Source organism: Babylonia areolata, chromosome 16 (assembly GCF_041734735.1).
Source record: "Babylonia areolata isolate BAREFJ2019XMU chromosome 16, ASM4173473v1, whole genome shotgun sequence".
Lineage (NCBI taxonomy): Eukaryota > Metazoa > Mollusca > Gastropoda > Neogastropoda > Buccinidae > Babylonia > Babylonia areolata.
In genome coordinates this window covers 18003877-18023197 of record NC_134891.1, presented here as the reverse complement: position 1 = coordinate 18023197, position 19321 = coordinate 18003877, and the positions used below count along the sequence as shown (strand labels likewise).

General features: G+C 43.8%; 1 protein-coding gene across 1 annotated transcript in view; it reads left to right on the top strand.

The window, feature by feature from the left end:
- The window catches only part of LOC143290897 (uncharacterized), a 24335-nt gene extending 5853 nt beyond the window's left edge, over nucleotides 1-18482 (top strand). The window contains exons 2-6 of the mRNA XM_076600452.1: nucleotides 1-910; nucleotides 2929-3142; nucleotides 6021-6164; nucleotides 13857-13952; nucleotides 15464-18482. The exon at nucleotides 1-910 is cut by the window's left edge and continues 161 nt beyond it. Coding sequence (XP_076456567.1) covers nucleotides 1-910; nucleotides 2929-3142; nucleotides 6021-6164; nucleotides 13857-13952; nucleotides 15464-15787 — 1688 coding nt within the window. The 3' untranslated portion in view covers nucleotides 15788-18482. The remainder of the gene's footprint in view (nucleotides 911-2928; nucleotides 3143-6020; nucleotides 6165-13856; nucleotides 13953-15463) is intronic.
- Nucleotides 18483-19321: the final 839 nt, after the last annotated feature.

Sequence of the window (19321 nt, the reverse complement as noted above, 5' to 3'; positions counted from 1 at the left end):
CATCTCTGACTATTGATTCTCTAGAAGAAGAAGATACCCAAGTGAGACCGTGTGGCGAGGTTCTGACACGTAGCCCCACCACGAACGTGCAGTCAGAAATGCTGGAACTGTCCAGAAACAAAGACGCTTTCTGTCTCCACGAAGAAAAGGAGCAGTCAGCGATTAACGACTGCAAAGATCAGTGCAAGGTGTCGGACCTGGTGGTGCATTCAGAAATCAGAGCCCATCAGTCCTTAGACTTACAAGCACCCAAAAATGGAAGCGACAGTCACGACCGACGCAGTTCTGACGCACAAAAGACTGTAACATGTGAGACCCATCTGGGGACTGATGACTACCAAGGAACGGAGGAACACACGACACCGAAGCGCGAGCAAGCGGAAACAAAATCACTGACGTCGCCCGTGACTCAAAAAGACACTCCACTCGTCTCAAAAGCACAGCCACACACAAAAGACAATGGCTCCTCCAAAACAAACTCTCCCACTTCCAGCACAGAATCGGAACAGCCTCAAGTCCGCACGGAAGGTCGCGAAGAAAAAGTTCTTTTACAAAAATCGCGGAGTCTGACGGACGAATCCAGCACGGACCCGTCGCCGAAGCACTCCAGACGTTCCGGCATTCCGCGGAGAAAGAACTCTACGCAGTCCATGGTCACAGTCCTGTCCTCTGGCAGAAACACTCCGCAGAACAGCCCTGCACGCGTTTGTCGAAGCTTGACCCTGGGCTCTGTTGGCGACTGCGACCTGCCGGCTGTTTCCAAGTGGGTCGCCAGTTCACCAACTACATCGTCAGCAAAGTCGTTCCCACCGTCTCCTGTCAGGATGCCCACCAAGCTGCGGAGAACCTCCAGTCAGTCTGAATGCTGCTCTGCAGTGGCTGTGTCTTGTGCGCCCTTGGCGTTATCCAGGTGAGTGAACCACTGTGAATCATCATCTTTAGCTTTGTTTTCATCTGTGCATTGTCATTATCACCCTTAGGATTTTTTTAGATATATCTTAATCATGGTACGGCCTCCCTTTTTTTTCTCTCTCTCTCTCTCTCTCTCTCTCTCTCTCTCGGTTTTTAAAAATAAAATTTAATTTTTGTTTAGTTTTGTTTGTTTCTTTGTTTCTCACCTGCTCTTTCTGTTGAGACAAAGAACTATGTCTGTTCACCCGAGAGAGCGCCTTTTTGCAGTTCTTTTGCTCGATTGTTTTTACTCAGACGCAGAGGGATTGATATTTTGAATTTTAGAGTGTAGTTTCTACAAATGAAGATCTCTTTTCAGTTTCAGTATTTCAAGGAGGCGTCAGCGCGTTCGGAAAAAAATCCATATTTGCTTCATCATATCTGCTAAGCAGATGCATGACGAGCAGCATAACCCGGCGCGCTTTGTCAGACCATTAGTGTGTGCCTATGTATAATTGTGTACATATCACAGTGGGTTTCTACTGAATTTTGCCAGAAGACAACACTATCGTTGACATGGGTTCTTTTTCAGTGCGCCAAGTGCGTGCTGCACACGGGACCTCGCTTTATTGTCTCATCCGAATGACAAGACGCTCCGTTCCTTTTTCCAGTCTAACGTGGGAGAAAGGGCGAGAGCAGGATTCGAACCCAGACCCTCACGTACTTTCTGTATTGGCAGATGAGCGTCTTAACCATTCTGCCACCTTCGCATTTCATTTGAATTTATTTGTAACAAATGTTGTAGTTTTTTTGTTTGTTTTGTTTTTTATCTGTAACTGACGATTTGCACTGGCAAGACAGCCGTCTGGTGGGGGTAACAACCGTTTTGCGTGATTGAAATAATGTGTGTTTGATATCAGGGAATGGTTTGTAATTTGTACAGGAGGTTTTGCTTCACAGATGCCTTTTCTTTCGTATTCTTCTCCTTTGTTTTTTTTTTTTGGTCGCCATGCCTTCAGTGGATTGGTAAGGCAATGTTCAGCGTGAACTGAATTGAAGTAACTATTGTCTTTGTACTGTCCACAACTCCAGGGATAATCTAAATGTCGTCTGTTTGTTTGTGTTTGCTTTTAACATTCGCAGTGCTTATTCCATTCCCAAGTCTGAATGTTGTCTTTTGTTGTTGTTGTTGTTACTTATTCACGACATACATTAGTTATTGTCTTTAAACTGTCCACATTGACAACTTTGGGTTTATCTGAGTAGTTCATGTTGTTTTCCTTTTTATCATTCATTTCTATTTAGTTGTTGCTGTTGTTGTTGTTGCATACGCTGACGTATTGTATTGCATTATATTTTATGGTATTACTTCTTTGTCAGAACAGATTTCTCTGTGTGAAATTCAGGCTGCTCTCCCCAGGGAGATCGCGTCGCCACAGACTAGTGCAGTACTATTCTTTCTTTCTTTCTTTTTGTTTTTTTGTTTTCTTTTGTTTTGTTTTCTGCCCGTAAGTGTTTTTGACTTCCTATCAAAGTGGATTTTTCTTTATAGAGATTTGCAGTAGACAACGCTTTTGTTGCTGTACATGTTTTTACGTGCGTCTGTTCCAAACCTTCTCTCTCTCTTAAGGAGGAAGGTGGCAGAATGGTTAAGACTCTTATCTGCCAATACAGAGTCCGTGAGTGTCGTGGTTCGAATCCCGCTCTCGCCTTTTCTCCCAAGTTTGACTGGAAAATCAAACCGAGCGTCTTGTCATTCGGATGAGACGATAAACAGAGATCCAGTGTGCGGCACACACTTGGCGTCCTGAAGAGAACCCATGGCAACAAAAGTGTTGTCCCGTGGCAAAATTCTGTAAAAGAAAACCACTGTGATAGGCACACAAAAATATTAGATCCATCAGCTCAAGTCCTGACTAAGTACGGTGGGTTATGCTGCTGGCCAGGCATCTGCCAAGCAGATGTGGTGTGGCCTATATGAATTTGTCCTTGAGAAAGTGAAACTGAAACTGAAACTATCTCTCTTGTATCCTCCAGGGACAACGTGACAAGCCGACTGCGCTTTGAAATTCATCATCAGGACCATGGCGTGGCTCCTGAACCCACTGGTGTGTATCTGACGCCATCTCAGAGAAAGGACCTGGCTCTGAAGCAGCTCAGGGCTCAAGTGAAGGACCTCCGAAAGCAGCTGCAGGACAAAGGCCAAGACATTGAGGACACGAGGAAGATTGTGGAGGAGGCGAAGACCCAGGTGTGTCCTCACACTTTGCATCCGGGTTCTTGTAGGGGGGTGGATGGGGTGGATAGGGGAGAGTGGTGAGGGTGGAACCGGAAGTGGGTTTGTTGGGGGGTCGGGGTCGGGGTAGGGGTGGTTGTGGTCGGGTTGTGCATGGGGGAGGGGAGGTGAGGATGAAGGCAGAGGGAGAGGAAGGGAGATATTTTGTGTTTCCACAAAAGTGGAGGTGTGCGTGCGCACGCGCGTGTGTGTGTGTTCTGATCGTGTTTGCGCGCGCATGCGTATATATATATGTGCGTGTGCGTGTTTGTGTCACAGAGATACAGACACACAAAGGCAAGAACAAAACCTTTAATCTCCAGGCCTCCGGCCCCAAGAAAGAGGTCAAAAGTACACAATATGGTGATCACGTAGCGACAACATATGTGAAATACATACTAACGTAAACCAGTGGAACGAAAGTGCTTCTTGTGCATTGTAAATTGATTCTAGATTTCTTCATTGATGTCAAAGAATTCCTACTGTATCTCCAGGGCATTAAATATATCACACAGAGATTTACGAATACTGCAAATAGAGCCATTCTTCAGCAAATAAACATACAATTGATCATCAAATTTAAAATGTTTTTGCCTTAAGTTATTGTAAAGGACACAACTGTTTATAAAATAATCTTCATATTCGACCACGTTACAACGTTTACATGCGTAATTTGAATTACATTTGAATGTTCTCCTGATAAATGACCCATCTATTGGGAGCAAAAAATCCGTAATTTTATCAAGCAGACCCTAAAACACTATTATCAGCTGATTTTAACATTTCTGCCAAAGTATTGTCTACACCACAAGCCTTGCCTTTTTTTTTCTTTTTTTTTTTTTAATTTCCGAATAGCATCTGCAACTTCTTCTTCTGAAATGGCATGACTGAGTTCATCAGATATATTTGAATCCTCAGGTTGCACTTCACCATCGGCTCAAGTTATAACCTCGTTCTGAGTAAATAGGTTCCGAAAGTGTTCAAACCATTCAAAACACACAAAGGCACACACACACACACACACACACACACACACACACACACACACACAGAGCGAGAGAGAGAGAGAACGAACTTTTTTTTAAATGAGGGAAGTGGAATAAACATGCGCATGCTCTTTTACATCCAGCCCTCAGGGCAAAGAGAAATGAAATCAAAATACTCACAGGATATCAAAAGGTTATAGAAGTACATACATGACATTCAAATTCACTCAAATACACAGTAAACATTTAAAGGTACATAATCATAATGCAATGAGAAAAAAAATATATATAATAATATAAAAGTGCAATATGAGAGAGAGAGAGAGATGATAATGATGAAGAAGATGATGATGATAGTAATGATGATGATGATGAGAGAGAGAGTGAGAGAGCTGCAAGCAGAGTAATATACCTTTTGATCAGCTCACACAGTGACAACTCACAGACTCCCATGCTTCTCACGTTTCCAGCGCATATGTCATGAGTGACATGATTTCAGAGACTTCGTGAAATCACTATGGATTCTGCTGCTGCATATATACACATATGTATTGCATACAACCAAAAAAGGATTTCTGTGGACTTTCTGGAAGACCCTTGTAATTTGGATAGTTACATGTGTGTGTGTGTGTGTGTGTGTGTGTGTGTGTGTGTGTGGTCATCATCATTCTTGTCGTCGCCGTTGTTACCACCGTCATCATCTTGTTATTAATACTACTAACTGTAATTACTATCATTGGTGATGGTTGGAGTTGGTTGTTATGTTTCTTCTTGCTTTTGTTGTCGTTGTTGCAATCATCATCATCATCATTATCACGATTGGTGATGGTGCTTGTTAGTAGTGTGTGTGTGTGTGTGTGTGTGTGTGTGTGTGTGTGTGTGTGTGTGTGTGTGTGTGTTCACATCATCAGTATCATCATCACCATTATCATCATGATTATCACCATCATTATCATCACCATCGTCATCATCATCAGTCTATTACAGCAATGTTGCGCTGTGCTCGTGGTGATGACGTTCACTATCAGGCACTCAGGGAGATTCAAGATGAGTTGGAAGAAGCTCTGGCATCATCATCACCATCATCATCATCATCATCATCATCATCATCATCCCCACCATTACCATCACCATCATCATCACCATCACCACCATCATCACCATCATCATCACCACCATCATCATCATCATATCATCATCACCATCATCATCATCATCATTATCACCATCATCATCGTCGTCATCATCAATTTATCTGATACAGCAGTGTTGCGCAGTGCTCATGGTGGTGACGTACACTTTCAGGCATGCAAGGAGCTCCAGGAATAGCTGGAAGAGGCACATGCCTCGGCGGATCATCGTCATCATCATCATCATCATCATCATCATCATCACCATGGTCATCACCATCATTATCGCCATCATCATCACCATTATCATCATCACCATGATCATCACCATCATTATCGCCATCATCATCACCATCATCATCATCATCATTATCACCATCATCATCGTCGTCATCATCAATTTATCTGATACAGCAGTGTTGCGCAGTGCTCATGGTGGTGACGTACACTTTCAGGCATGCAAGGAGCTCCAGGAATAGCTGGAAGAGGCACATGCCTCGGCGGATCATCGTCATCATCATCATCGTCATCATCATCATCATCACCATGATCATCACCATCATTATCGCCATCGTCATGACCATTATCATCATCACCATCATCATAATCATCACGATTATCATCATCGTCATCATCATCATCATCATCATCACCATCATCATCATCATCATCATCGTCATCAATTTAACTGATACAACAGTGTTGCGCAGCGCTCATGGTGGTGACGTACACTTTCAGGAATGCAAGGAGCTCCAGGAACAGGTGGAAGAGGCACAGGCCTCGGCGGAGGCGGCCCGGAAGGAGGTGCTGTCGCTCCAGGATTCGCACGCAGAGACCACGAAGAAGATGGCCCTGCTGCAGCAACAGTTGGATGATGTCAGGGTGAGTGGTGGGTTGGTTTCTGGTTTGGGGCTTGCTTTGGTGGGAGTCTGTTTTGTTTGTCCGTTTTTATTTTTCAAAGGTTATTGTTCCGTGTGTGTGTGTGTGTGTGTGTGTGTGATTGTGTGCGTGTGTAGGGGGCTTGCGGGGGGTGGGGGGGGAGGGATGGTGATGATTAGCTTCCAGCACCCAGTCGGATTAGCTAACTCGTAAGTGGAGCAGCACAAGTGTGTAGAAGGAAATATATCAAATGACGTGCACACACGCACATGCCTGCGCATGCACACACATACTTAACACATGCGCAGGCAAACTCAAACACGCACATAGACATAAACACACAAACGAGCACTGTCGGTGCACGTGTATGTACGCACACGCACACGCGCACATGCGTATACACTCACAAACACACATACGTGCATGCATGCACGCACACAGACACGGCACACGATCGCACACGATAACAGTAATACCAATATTGATATAATAATAATTGAAATTTATATAGTGCCTCCCAAGCAGTCGAGTTTCGACAGTGGAGATGACGGATCGTTAGGCGGTAGGATAGCGGCTGGGGGTCTAGAGGCTTTGGGATGGCTCAAGGTGGAGGGGTAGAAAGGGGATAGAAGGGTGGGTAAGGATAGAAAACAGGGAAGGATAGGGGAGGGATAAAGGGGTGGGGGGGGGGAGTAGTGTTGGGGGAGGGATAAAGACTGAGGGGTAGGATAGGGGTAGAGAGGAAGTTAGGGTAGGGTAGAATAGGGGAAGGTGAGATAATAATAATAATAATAATAATCCATAACTTTTCCATGGCGCGATATCCAGTACTAATGCTGCTCAAAGCGCCTTACATCATTGAACCAGATAAGAACATAACATCAAACATTACAACAGCTCAATCCAATGCGTTCAATGAATGAATTAAAAAAACAACAAAAAAAACATGATCCACCAAACAATAAAAATATCAAGTAAATAATGCTTAGATTAAAACGAAGTACATTCCTTGAAAACACACGTTTTTTTTTTTAGACACACACATACATGCGCGCGCACACTCACGCTCGCACACACACACACACACACACACACACACACACACACACACATGCACGCGCGTGCACGCGCCCAGACACATTAAATATATCAAATGCACTAAAACAGGATTACGTGAGCATTAAACTCTCCATGTGGCGAACAGACTTTGGACTATCTATCGTGCTGAGTACAGAAATGTTTGCGGAAAAGGTGAGGGGTAGGGTAGGGGTAAAAGGGGGAGGAGTAATACAGGGGGAGGGGTAGGATAGGGGTAAAGAGGAAGTTAGGGTAGGGTAGATTAGAGGAAGGTTAGGTGAGGGGTAGGGTAGGGGTAAAGGGGGAGGGTAGGGGTAAAAGGGGGAGGAGTAATACAGGGGGAGGGGTGGGATAGGGGTAAAGAGGAAGTTAGGGTAGGGTAGATTAGAGGAAGGTTAGGTGAGGGGTAGGGTAGGGGTAAAGGGGGAGGGTAGGGGTAAAAGGGGGAGGAGTAATACAGGGGGAGGGGTGGGATAGGGGTAAAGAGGAAGTTAGGGTAGGGTAGATTAGAGGAATGTTAGGTGAGGGGTAGGGTAGGGGTAACGGGGGAGGGTAGGGGTAAAGAGGAAGTTAGGGTAGGGTAGATTAGAGGAAGGTTAGGTGAGGGGTAGGGTAGGGGTAAAGGGAGAGGGTAGGGGTAAAGGGGGGAGGAGTAATACAGGGGGAGGGGTAGGATAGGGGTAAAGAGGAAGTTAGGGTAGGGTAGATTAGAGGAAAGTTAGGTGAGGGGTAGGGTAGGGGTAACGGGGGAGGGTAGGGGTAAAGAGGAAGTTAGGGTAGGGTAGATTAGAGGAAGGTTAGGTGAGGGGTAGGGTAGGGGTAAAGGGAGAGGGTAGGGGTAAAGGGGGGAGGAGTAATACAGGGGGAGGGGTAGGATAGGGGTAAAGAGGAAGTTAGGGTAGGGTAGATTAGAGGAAAGTTAGGTGAGGGGTAGGGTAGGGGTAAAGGGGGAGGGTAGGGGTAAAGAGGAAGTTAGGGTAGGGTAGATTAGAGGAAGGTTAGGTGAGGGGTAAGGTAGGGGTAAAGGGAGAGGATAGGGGTAAAGGGGGGAGGAGAAATACAGGGGGAGGGGTAGGATAGGGGTAAAGAGGAAGTTAGGTTAGGGTAGATTAGAGGAAGGTTGGGTGAGGGGTAGGGTAGGGTAGGGGTAAAGGGAGAGGGTAGGGGTAAATGGGGGAGGAGTAATACAGGGGGAGGGGTAGGATAGGGGTAAAGAGGAAGTTAGGGTAGGGTAGATTAGAGGACAGTTAGGTGAAGGGTAGGGTAGGGGTAAAGGGGGAGGGTAGGGGTAAAGAGGAAGTTAGTGTAGGGTAGATTAGAGGAAGGTTATGTGAGGGGTAGGGTAGGGGTAAAGGGGGAGGGTAGGGGTAAAAGGGGGAGGAGTAATACAGGGGGAGGGGTAGGATAGGGGTAAAGAGGAAGTTAGTGTAGGGTAGATTAGAGGACAGTTAGGTGAAGGGTAGGGTAGGGGTAAAGGGGGAGGGTAGGGGTAAAGAGGAAGTTAGTGTAGGGTAGATTAGAGGAAGGTTAGGTGAGGGGTAGGGTAGGGTAGGGGTAAAGGGGGAGGGTAGGGGTAAAAGGGGGAGGAGTAATACAGGGGGAGGGGTAGGATAGGGGTAAAGAGGAAGTTAGGGTAGGGTAGATTAGAGGAAAGTTAGGTGAGGGGTAGGGTAGGGGTAAAGGGGGAGGGTAGGGGTAAAGGTGGGAGGAGTAATACAGGGGGAGGGGTAGGATAGGGGTAAAGAGGAAGTTAGGGTAGGGTAGATTAGAGGAAGGTTAGGTGAGGGGTAGGGTAGGGGTAAAGGGAGAGAGTAGGGGTAAAGGAGGAGGGGTAGGGTAGGGGTAAGAGGGGGGGGGGTTAGAAAGGATGGGTAGAATAGGAGGAGAAGTAAAAAAAAAAGTAAGAAATTATAGGGGGACGGGTAAAGGGAAGGGGGAGGGTATGATAGGGGGAGTGGGAAGAAGGGAGGGTAGGAATGGATGAGAAGAGGAAGAAAAGAGGGTATGATAGGGGGAGTGGGAAGAAGGGAGGGTAGGAATGGATGAGAAGAGGAAGAAGAGAGGGTATGATAGGGGGAGTGGGAAGAAGGGAGGGTAGGAATGGATGAGAAGAGGAAGAAAAGAGGGTAGGATAGGGGAGTGGGAAGAAGGGAGGGTAGGATTGGATGAGAAGAGGAAGAAGAGAGGGTAGGGTAGGGGAGTGGTAGGAGGATAGGACAGGGTTGGGATTTGGAGTATTGGGGGGGTTAAAGGAGGTGTTTTACAGCACTTGGGATTACCCAATCCTACGCCCCCCCCCTCCCCATGTGTGTGTGTGCCTGTGTCTGTGTGTGTGTGTGTGTGTGTGAACAACGTTTATGTGTATTAGTGTGTGTGTGAGCACATGCGTGCGTGCACACGTGTGTGTGTGTCTGTGAGTGTGTGTGAGTGTTTATTTATATGTCTTGTCTTTCTGTGTAGGTTTGTCTTTCTGTGTGTGTTTGCGTGTGTTGTTAGTTATTTAAGTATCATTTCATGTCATTTGATGTATGGATACTGTACATATTAAGAGTGATGGGTATCTATAAACGACACTACACGTTTGACTAACTATAAACATTACTCCATATATGATATTCGTTTACGTCTTGTTTTAAATTACCGTCAGATTCTCCATCAGTGACACTTAAACAAACATCTATTTGAAATGAAGAGAGGGGGGAATTAGGGAGAGAAAGAGAGAGAAAGACTCAGAGAGAGTGAGAGACATTATTATTATTATTATTATTATTATTATTTACGCCTTATCTTGAAAATAAGCCCGAGGCGTTTACAAATAGAACACATATGTAAATATCAAAAAGGAAAAATTGAACACAAGATACCAAACATCATTGAAAACTATTCACCCACCCTCCACCCTACACACAATACACGCAAGCACACGAGTACGCACACACAAAAGTCATAGCAAACAATCGTAAATAGTACACAATCAGAAATACCGACAACAAATCGTAAAACTATCAAAACTCACTCACTCACAAATAGTCATTTTAGTTCATACTGGAAGCGGATGAGCTGTTGAGAATTAATCTGGAGGGGAAAAGGTGGGTCTTAGACTGGATTTAAAAGATTGCAGCGAAGATGAGTGACGGAGAGGTTGAGGAAGTTGATTCAAAAGAAATGTGGCATGGTATGAAAAACTGCGTTGGCTATACGTTTTGGTTCGAGCAGGGGAGATCCTAAGCATACGGGTGTCAGAAGAAGAGCGGAGCTGGCGTGAGGGTATGTTAAGATGAATGAGATCAGAAAGATACTGTGGACCAGAAGCCTCAATGGACTTGAAACAGAGAGAGACGACTTTATAAATAATTCTTTCTTGTACTGGGAGCCAGTGTAAAGTACGAAGGAGAGGAGAGACGTGATCAAATTTACAGGAACGAAAGACAAAATGAGCAGCATAGTTCTGGACTTTCTGAAGCCTAGCAATGAGGTAGCTGGGCGAACCAACAAGTAGGGAATTACAATAATCCATGCAGGACAGCACAAAGACACAGTGGAGAGGTTTGGTTGCATCTTCAGTCAGGAGATGACGAATGGATGCAAAGTAACACAGTTTGCATATATTTGCAACATGCTGCCTTCAGATATGTACAGACAGAGACAGCGACAGACAGACACACACACACACGCGCACGCACGCACGCACGCACGCACGCACACACGTACGCACGCACGCACGCACGCACACACACACACACACACACACAGAGAGAAAGGGGATGTGATTTTGAACCAGTTTGTTGTGCAACATGATTATGTGGTTATGTTTTTGTTTTTCAGCCGGTTAAAGTGATAAAGTGGGAATTACGAAAAATATTTTACTGAATAGATACAGGCATAAAGATATGTAGGATAGGGCAGGATAGGAGGTGGTTAGAATGCTTATAGTTGGAAACACAGAAAAAGACCGACACACACAGAGAACTTCCATGTTTCATATGCCCCCAACTTTGCATTCTCCTGTGTATGTGTGTGTGTGTGTGTGTGTGTGTGTGTGTGTGTGTGTGTGTGTGTGCGTGCGTGTGTGTGTGTGTGTGTGTGTGTGTGTGTGTCTGGCTCTTTGTCTCTCTGTCGCTATCTCGGTCGGTCAGTCTGTCTGTCTGACATTTTCTGTTTTTCTCTCTCTCCCTCTCAAATAGATGTTTAACTGTCGCAGATGGGGAATTAGATGGTAATTTAAAACAAAAACGTAAAAGAATACCATGTATAGAATAAGGTTTATATTTTGTAAAACGTTTAATATTGTTTATGGATACCCAAACCTCTTAATATGTGTAATATCCATACACCTTCTTTGAAATATCTCTTTAAAAATTGAAAACCGACTTTGAAGATGAATATTTCAGGCACATACCTGTTTCCCATTTCCCCCCATTTTGAATAAAAGCCCCTTGTAGGGTAAACGCTGTGTAAAGAAAAGAAATCCATCGCAGTTCACCTAGCCTTTATACTAAGGTTGTAACTTTTGGCAATATTCACACCCTTCAAATATCAGTGTTTTTCAGAGAAAAAGAGGGGGGTATAAAAATTGCCCAGAGGATATAAACTGGCCTTGGCCAAACATTACCCTCGGTGTAATGTAGCCCAGGCTAGTTTATACGGGGGTATATTCTGGCCAGTGCCAGATTATATGGGGGGGGGGTCTGGACTAGGCCACTTTATACGGGGTTAAACTCTGGACAGGGTAGAGTCTGGTCTGTTACACCGGTCTGGAGTTGAGAGTTGGTCGGAATTTTCAACAGACTACAGAATTTCCACAGTATTGATAGGACAGCTGTAAATAATCGGAATTCTCACGGAATCGACATGACATCAATTTAATAACAAATGCAAAGGTCTGAGTTTTTACAGAGTAAGTGTGACATCTATTGAAAAAAAAAAACACACAAAAAAACCCCCCCAAAACAACGGAATTGTCACGAAATCAACATGACATGAATAAAACGCACAAAGTTTGGGGCTTTCATTGAATTGATGTGACATCAATAAAAACCGCAATATTCATGGAAAGCAAAAAGTTGGAGCTTCATAGAATCAATAACATATATGGAAAGCACAATTAAAGGTGGGAAGCTTTCATATAATCAGTGCGACGTCTATGAAAAGCACAAAGGTTGACGCTTTCTTGAAATCAATGTAGTTTTTCCATCTCAAGGGAAGATGAGCATGAACTTCACATGCTGGATGGGTCTGTAAATGTCTCATGAGTCCAGTCTGAGCTCTGAAGTGTCTGTGGCACTGTGGATAGGGGTGTAGCTGGTGCTGGCCAGGTGTAGGTGGGTAAGTGGCTTCTCCTTGCGTTATTGGCGTTTCAGAATGGCGTTGTCGATCCTTTGCCCCTCATAAGCAGCGACACCCATAAGCAGCGACACCAGATTAGACGTGGCTGCGCCATGCTGAGCGATCAGAGGCTAGATGTTCTCATGTGTTTGGGTCAATGCTGCAGCGCTTCAGAGGGGTCTTTAGGGAGTCTTTTTTTGTCCTTCTTCTGGCCCCGTGGGAGCGCTTCCCTGAACAAATCTCTCCATAGAACAGAGTAACAACATATCTTCCCTGAACAAATCTCTCCATAGAACAGTCTCTTCAGTCAGTGGACAACATATCCTGTCCATCGGAGCTGGGACTCCATCAGTAGATCGTGAATGCTTTATATCCCAGCTTTCTGAAGGATGTCTGTGTCAGGGATGTGATCCTGCCAGTAGACGTACAGATTTTCCCCCTGGTGACGCAGCTGGAAGAGTTGAGTTGTTTTGCGTGCAGACAGTATACAGTCCAAGTGTGAGGATCACAGCAGTAAGGGCAGAACAACAGCTTTGTAAACCTTTAGCTTAGTTCTGAGGCTAAATTCTTGATGGATCCTTACATTTGTTTGGAGCCTGTCAATAACGTAATAATAAATAACATCTATTAAAAAGCAAAAATGTTGGAGCTTTCGTGGAACCAGTATATATACGATCTGTTGAAAGCACAAAAATGGGAGATTTCATAGAATCAATGATAACATATATAAAGAGTGCAAAGGGCAGAGTTTTTACATAATCAGCGTGACACCAGTAAAAATCACAGATTACTGTTTTCACACGGAGAGCTAGAGGCCACAGTTCTGCAGCATTTATGGTCATGGTGGACATTTCGAATGTGTATCGGCAGAGTCAACGAAAGTCGATCTGTTCTTTGTGCTGGCATGGCGGTTTGAGTGCAAAGAGCAAGAAAGTGATAGACAGAATTGTGAACACGACTGGGAGAGTGACAAGAGAGACGTACTGTGTCTACACTTATGCTAACACATAATGAATTATCTGGTGACTGCTCCACGCATTCCACGTATTTTGTCTCTGTTGGTCGAAATGTATGGCTGTTGGTAAGTTTGTCTGTCTGTCTGTTTGCCTCTCTGCGCCATCTTTCCTTTGCTCGTTGCGATTGTTTGTACTGATCTCACTTTCTCAACCATTCCCTGTCTTTCTCGGGTTCTCCCTCTTTCACGTGATTTTTCGATCTCTTCTTTACTGTCAGTCTGCTCTGGACTGTTGTCTGGCATACTTTGTATTCATGAATCGTTTCATGGACGTGCAGAAGGACATGAGAAATAAACTGGCGGAGTCGGAGGAGATCTTTCTGGAGATGTACAACAAAGGAAGACAGTCGGCAATATTTGAACACGAGGAAGAGGTAAGTTGTCATGCGGACACACTTCACAAATACGCTGTATCTTGTTCAGAACGAGTTCGTACCTGTTGGTCTGTTTAACCCGTTCACTGCCAGTCAGTTTAGAGTACAAAATTCCCTTGTGGTATAAACACAGAAAAGGCGGTGGCTAAAAATAGCTAGCTGGATTCCCCCTGTGATGTATAGAAAATATGGCCTATCCTTCCACCGAGCAGTAGGTTCATGGATAACAGACCAATGAATGGTCACCTTTCAGTGACATGGGTCCTCTACCACGCCTGTGCATAAATGCAAGCTTGGCGGTGAAAGGGTTAAACAGTTCTAATTGGATTGTTGCGGTCCTGCAGAAGATGCAGCGGACACGGTAAGCCGTGTCAATATTCACCAGGTCATGGAAACAGGAACAAACACAGCACACACACACACACATGAATACGGTGTAAGGATGCCTAAATGGCGAGGATCCGAAGGGGCCTGCACTTAAAACATTCTCAGGAAGATACAGGAAAAGGCGGAAACTTCAAGTTCCCGAATGAAGGAAAAGACGACGGAGATCGTATCATTTGATTTGTTGCCAAAATAAGGATGAGCGAGTGGAATTGAGAGGTCTTGGTGGATTACCTGTGTTGAATATGTTACGTGTGTCATCATTCTGTGTATCCCCTGTGTTTATAGCATGTTACGTGTGTCATCATTCTGTGGGTCACCTATGTTTAATATGTTACTTGCGTCGTCATTCTTTGTCATGGTACATGTGTCATCATACTGCAGATCACCCAAGTTTAACGTGTTGCATGTGTTTTAATTCTGTGGCATCATGGTCATCATGTTACACGTGTCATCCTTTCTTGTTGTTATCTAACAGTAGAAATCAGTTGATACATGTATGCCACTTTTTCTTGTTATATAACAGTAGAAATCAATGAATATATTTTGTGACATCAGTTCTTTGTGTTATCTAATAGAAATCAATTTATATATTAATATCACACTTTCTTCTTGTCATCTAACAACAGAAATCAGTGGATATATTTGTACTATCCTTTTTGTTGTTCTCCTACAGTAGAAACCAATAGTGTCATCCTTTTTTTTTTTTATCTAACAGGAATCAGCAGATATATTTGCGTCATTCTTATACGTTTTTATCTAACAGATTAAATCAGTTGATATACGTGTGTCGTTAGAAGTTATTGGATATCCATGTAATTGTGTCATCCTTTCTTCTTGTTATGGCAGAAATCAATGGACAGAAGTCACTGGACATACATATGCTGGCCAGCCTTTCTAGTTGTTATCCAACAGTAGAAATCAGTGGGTAGAAGTCAATGGACATATGTGTACTTGCCATGATTTCTAGTTGTTACCTCACAGTAGAAATCAACGGACGGAAGTCACTGGACAAACAAGAGCTTGTCAGCCTTTCTACTTGTTTACGAACAGTAGAAACCAATGGATGCATTCTTGCAGTCGTGTCTCGCTGTGGTCTGACAGCGGAATACCATGTCAATGTGCAGATGGAGCTGAAGCGCAAAGGGGGCCGGAGCCAGGAGGCCACAGAGAAGGAGCTGTACAACAAGCTGGTGCGGACCCAGGCTGAGCTGGCCAAGTGGCAGACGATACAACGCCACGAGAGCTACCACACCATGCCGATACCGGGAACCGAGGCAGAAACCACCCTGCGGTTTCTCAAAGACTCCGTCTTCCATTACTTAACCACGGACAAAAGCGCCAGTGACGAGCACTTGAGGGCCATTGTCAGGATTCTCCACTTCTCAGAGGTGCAGAGGGAGAAGATTGCTCATGCCATCATCATGAAAAGAAACAAAACCGGGTGGTGATTGGGAGGTTGGGGGCGGGGGTGGGGGGGGAGAGTTGCAGCTTTAGCGCTGCTGTCTTGGATGGTGAAACTTTGTGATACCTTTACGTGTTCAATGAGCCTGTGTCAAAAGGAAAAGCAGCAGCTCTGTGCAGATTTCCCCAAACTGGCGATGCAGTTGAGGACTGTGGTCAGTAAGGCGTATTTAGGACTGCAGAGAGTTGTGTGCCTTTTCACTAACAAAAAAAAAATGTTGTGATATGTATGTACGGTTCGGTCACACATGATGTACTGTTAAAGAGTGAGAAACAACATCTGTTGGCTGTCCTGCCCCGTATGCAAACACCAGATTTCTGTCATGTAAGTAATGTAAGAAAAGAAATGCTGTTATGTAAGTAATGTGAGCAAAAAAGCCAGCAGACCGGAAGAAACTTTACTTCTGGAATGACCCGCTGTGTGACTTCCTTCAAGGGTGCCTCACCCAAGTTCCTCCTCGCCCTCTGTCCTCTTCAAGGTGTGTGACGTCTGAACCAGAGCATGGGGAGTCATCAGACTTTACGTGATAATCATTATATACATTTATATAGCGCCCTTTCTCTCTAAGAGCTTAGGGCGCTTTACTTGAAAGAAAATATTACAAATAACATAAATCATTCATGACCACTCTTTCTCAAAACCCTTCCCTTTCCCACCCCCAACTCTCCCTCTTCCACTCTTCATGCATTCAAAGTGAGCTGACATGGATGGTGTTGAAGAAGGAAGCTGAGAGTGCTTATAGATACGTTTTAAAGAGATGAGTTTTTAAACATGAGCGAAAAGCAGAGATAGAATCAGATGCACGGATGTCATGAACTTTCTAGCGGGTGTCACTGAGGCTACCAGGACCTTCCTACTGGGCCAGTCTGGGTTTTCTGGATCCTCCAAGACCAGGACTGAGTGGGGAGTGAGAGAGAAGGGAGTGGGTGTGGGGGGGGGGGGGAAGTTACCTTCTCCGGCTTCACATCAGTCACCACGAACAGTCAGGTCCCCATCCAGTGGGGTCCTCAGAACTGTCAACTGTTCTTCTGCTTCCTTCCTCTCCTCCCCTTTGCCAAGGCGTTCTACATTTGTTGCTTCAGAACTGTTTGTCCATCAGTATCACAAGAGACAGCCTAACGTTTAGATATGATTACGCCATCATGCACCAAATCGAAAGAAGAGGAAGTACATTAATTGTGCTAGACTGGTCAGAACTGATAGATGTTACAGAACAGTTTATTCCAGAATTATTTTTTCATACAACTTTGTTTAGTTGGTAAACTTTTCATGTCAATGTCACCAACAATGTTTAGTTGGTAAGCTTTTCATGTCAATGTCACCAACAATGTTTAGTTGGTAAGCTTTTCATGTCAATGTCACCAACAAATGAAAATCTTGTTAAACAATTCATTCTTTATCTATACAATGCCTTTGATTAAAAGTCGAACCGCCTTTGTAACAGCATTAACATTCAGTCTTTGTCGAGGTCCCAAACCTCCCATACTCCCGCTCCGTCACCCAAAGGTAGGCGAAAGGAAGCTGGCAGGGTTGTATGGCAGAGGAGACGTTCTTTTCAGGATACGAGTTTCCATGGTCTTAAAGCCAAGTTCTCGGAGGTAAAGTCACCCCAAATGGCTTGGCCCCAGCCTGGACATCCTTGTTATTTATAGAGCCAGAACCCTTCCAGGTACCCTCATGCTCCTGCAGGACGTATAAAGTCAGGCATGGTTCTAAAGGGATCATGCAGGTATGCAGCAGTCCCACAAGCCATCACCAAGCTTGACTCCCAGTGCCCCAGACACCAACAAGGCGACCCCTTCTGTTGTAGCGCTGTCTTGCACTTGATCACGTGCAATATGTCAGTGAAAGGGAAGAAAAATATATATCCTGGAATCCCTGCAATGGCATGTGATGAACACGCTTATGGCGACTCGCATTCCACGTTGGTGCAGGGCTGTCTCAGAGAGTTACCTGCACATGAGGCAGAATAGCCAGTAGCTGTCGCTCACTGTAGTCTAGAGTAGTCTACACAGTGCAGAGTGTTTATTAATGATCTATCTATCTTTCTTTATTTTATTATGTATTTGATTGGGGGAGTAGACAGGGAAGTCCTTTTTGTTTAAAATCTGGTGATGTTTACAAACTTGTTGTTTAAAGACTGGTGTTGTGTTTCAGTTGTTGTTGTTTTTTTTGTTTGTTTTTTTATGTGCAGTTTTACTTTAAATTAAAAAAAATTTATTACAGTTTTTTCTGTAACTAGAGTTCGAGTGTCCTGATGTCCTTTTAACCGCAGTTTTGTTTGAAAGTCTTGTGCTTCAAGTAAGGGTTTGTTTAAAGATCACATTTCAATTCATGTTTTTAATGTTAGTGCAGTTTTGTTTAATAGACTTGCAAATTTAAGTGCAGCATTGTTTACAAATGGAGAAATTTACCAGACGCAACTTCTGCTTGAAACCAGAGGGCGGTCGAGTCCAGTCTGTGAAAACTAAACAGAATTTTATATCTCTTGAACAAATAATCAAAAGAACACATTATGGTTGTCACAAATACATGTAGATACGCATGTGCGTATGCTCGCGCTCACACACACAAAGCCAAGATTGTGGTTTAATATGAAATATTTTATTTGTATATGTGTATTTGGAAAATGAAATAAAATATTTAGCTATAAATCATTTTTGTGCAGTGTTTATAAACAAGCATTATAAAAATTGCAGGTACATGAGTCTCTGCATTATTCAGCCATACTAAGTGGACAGTATTATTTTGGTTTTTGTTGCTCTTTTGGGGGCGGGGTGGGGGAGTAATGTTTAACATGTCTGTCTTTCTTGATCGTCTCCCTCATTTTTTTCTCTGTTTTCCTATTCTAATTTTGTTCTCTTCTTTTTTGTGATGTTTTTGTTTCAGCAGTTCAGAATCCTTTGTTTGTCGTTCTTTTTATTCATAGATGGCCTAGTTGCATTGTTTTTTTTTTCGATAAGTGGTTTCATATGTTTGAATTCACTGTCGCTTAGGTTCTGTGATAGAATATGGAATCCTTATGACTACAGTGTTTTTATTATAATTTTGTATTTATAATTAAATATAGATGAGGTTGTTGTTGGTCTTTGTTTTTCTGCTCTGGTATTAGATGATTAATTATCTGTTGTTTCTAGAAGTAGAGAAAAACACATTGTGTGTTACTTTGTGCACTTGTGGTCTGCACTGCAGAAGATAATTAGTGTTGAAACGTTGGGTGTACATTCCACAATAAATTTAGCACTTTGTGCAGGAAATGTGTAGTAAGCCGTGTTCATGTGCTTGGAAGTGCTTGCTCAGTTTTAGAATCCAGCTTTGTTTTAGTCCGTCTTCTTTTAACCCGCATCATTAAGGACTTTTTTTTCTTTCTGAGTCGTTTATAATTCTCATACCACAAGCCCCCCTCTCAAACTGTGATATGATAACTTATTGCACTGCACCCAGTAAAGATCAACAAGCCAAAAAAAAAGTATTAAAAAAAAGAAAAAAGTTTGATCTATCATATTTACCGTGACCCACT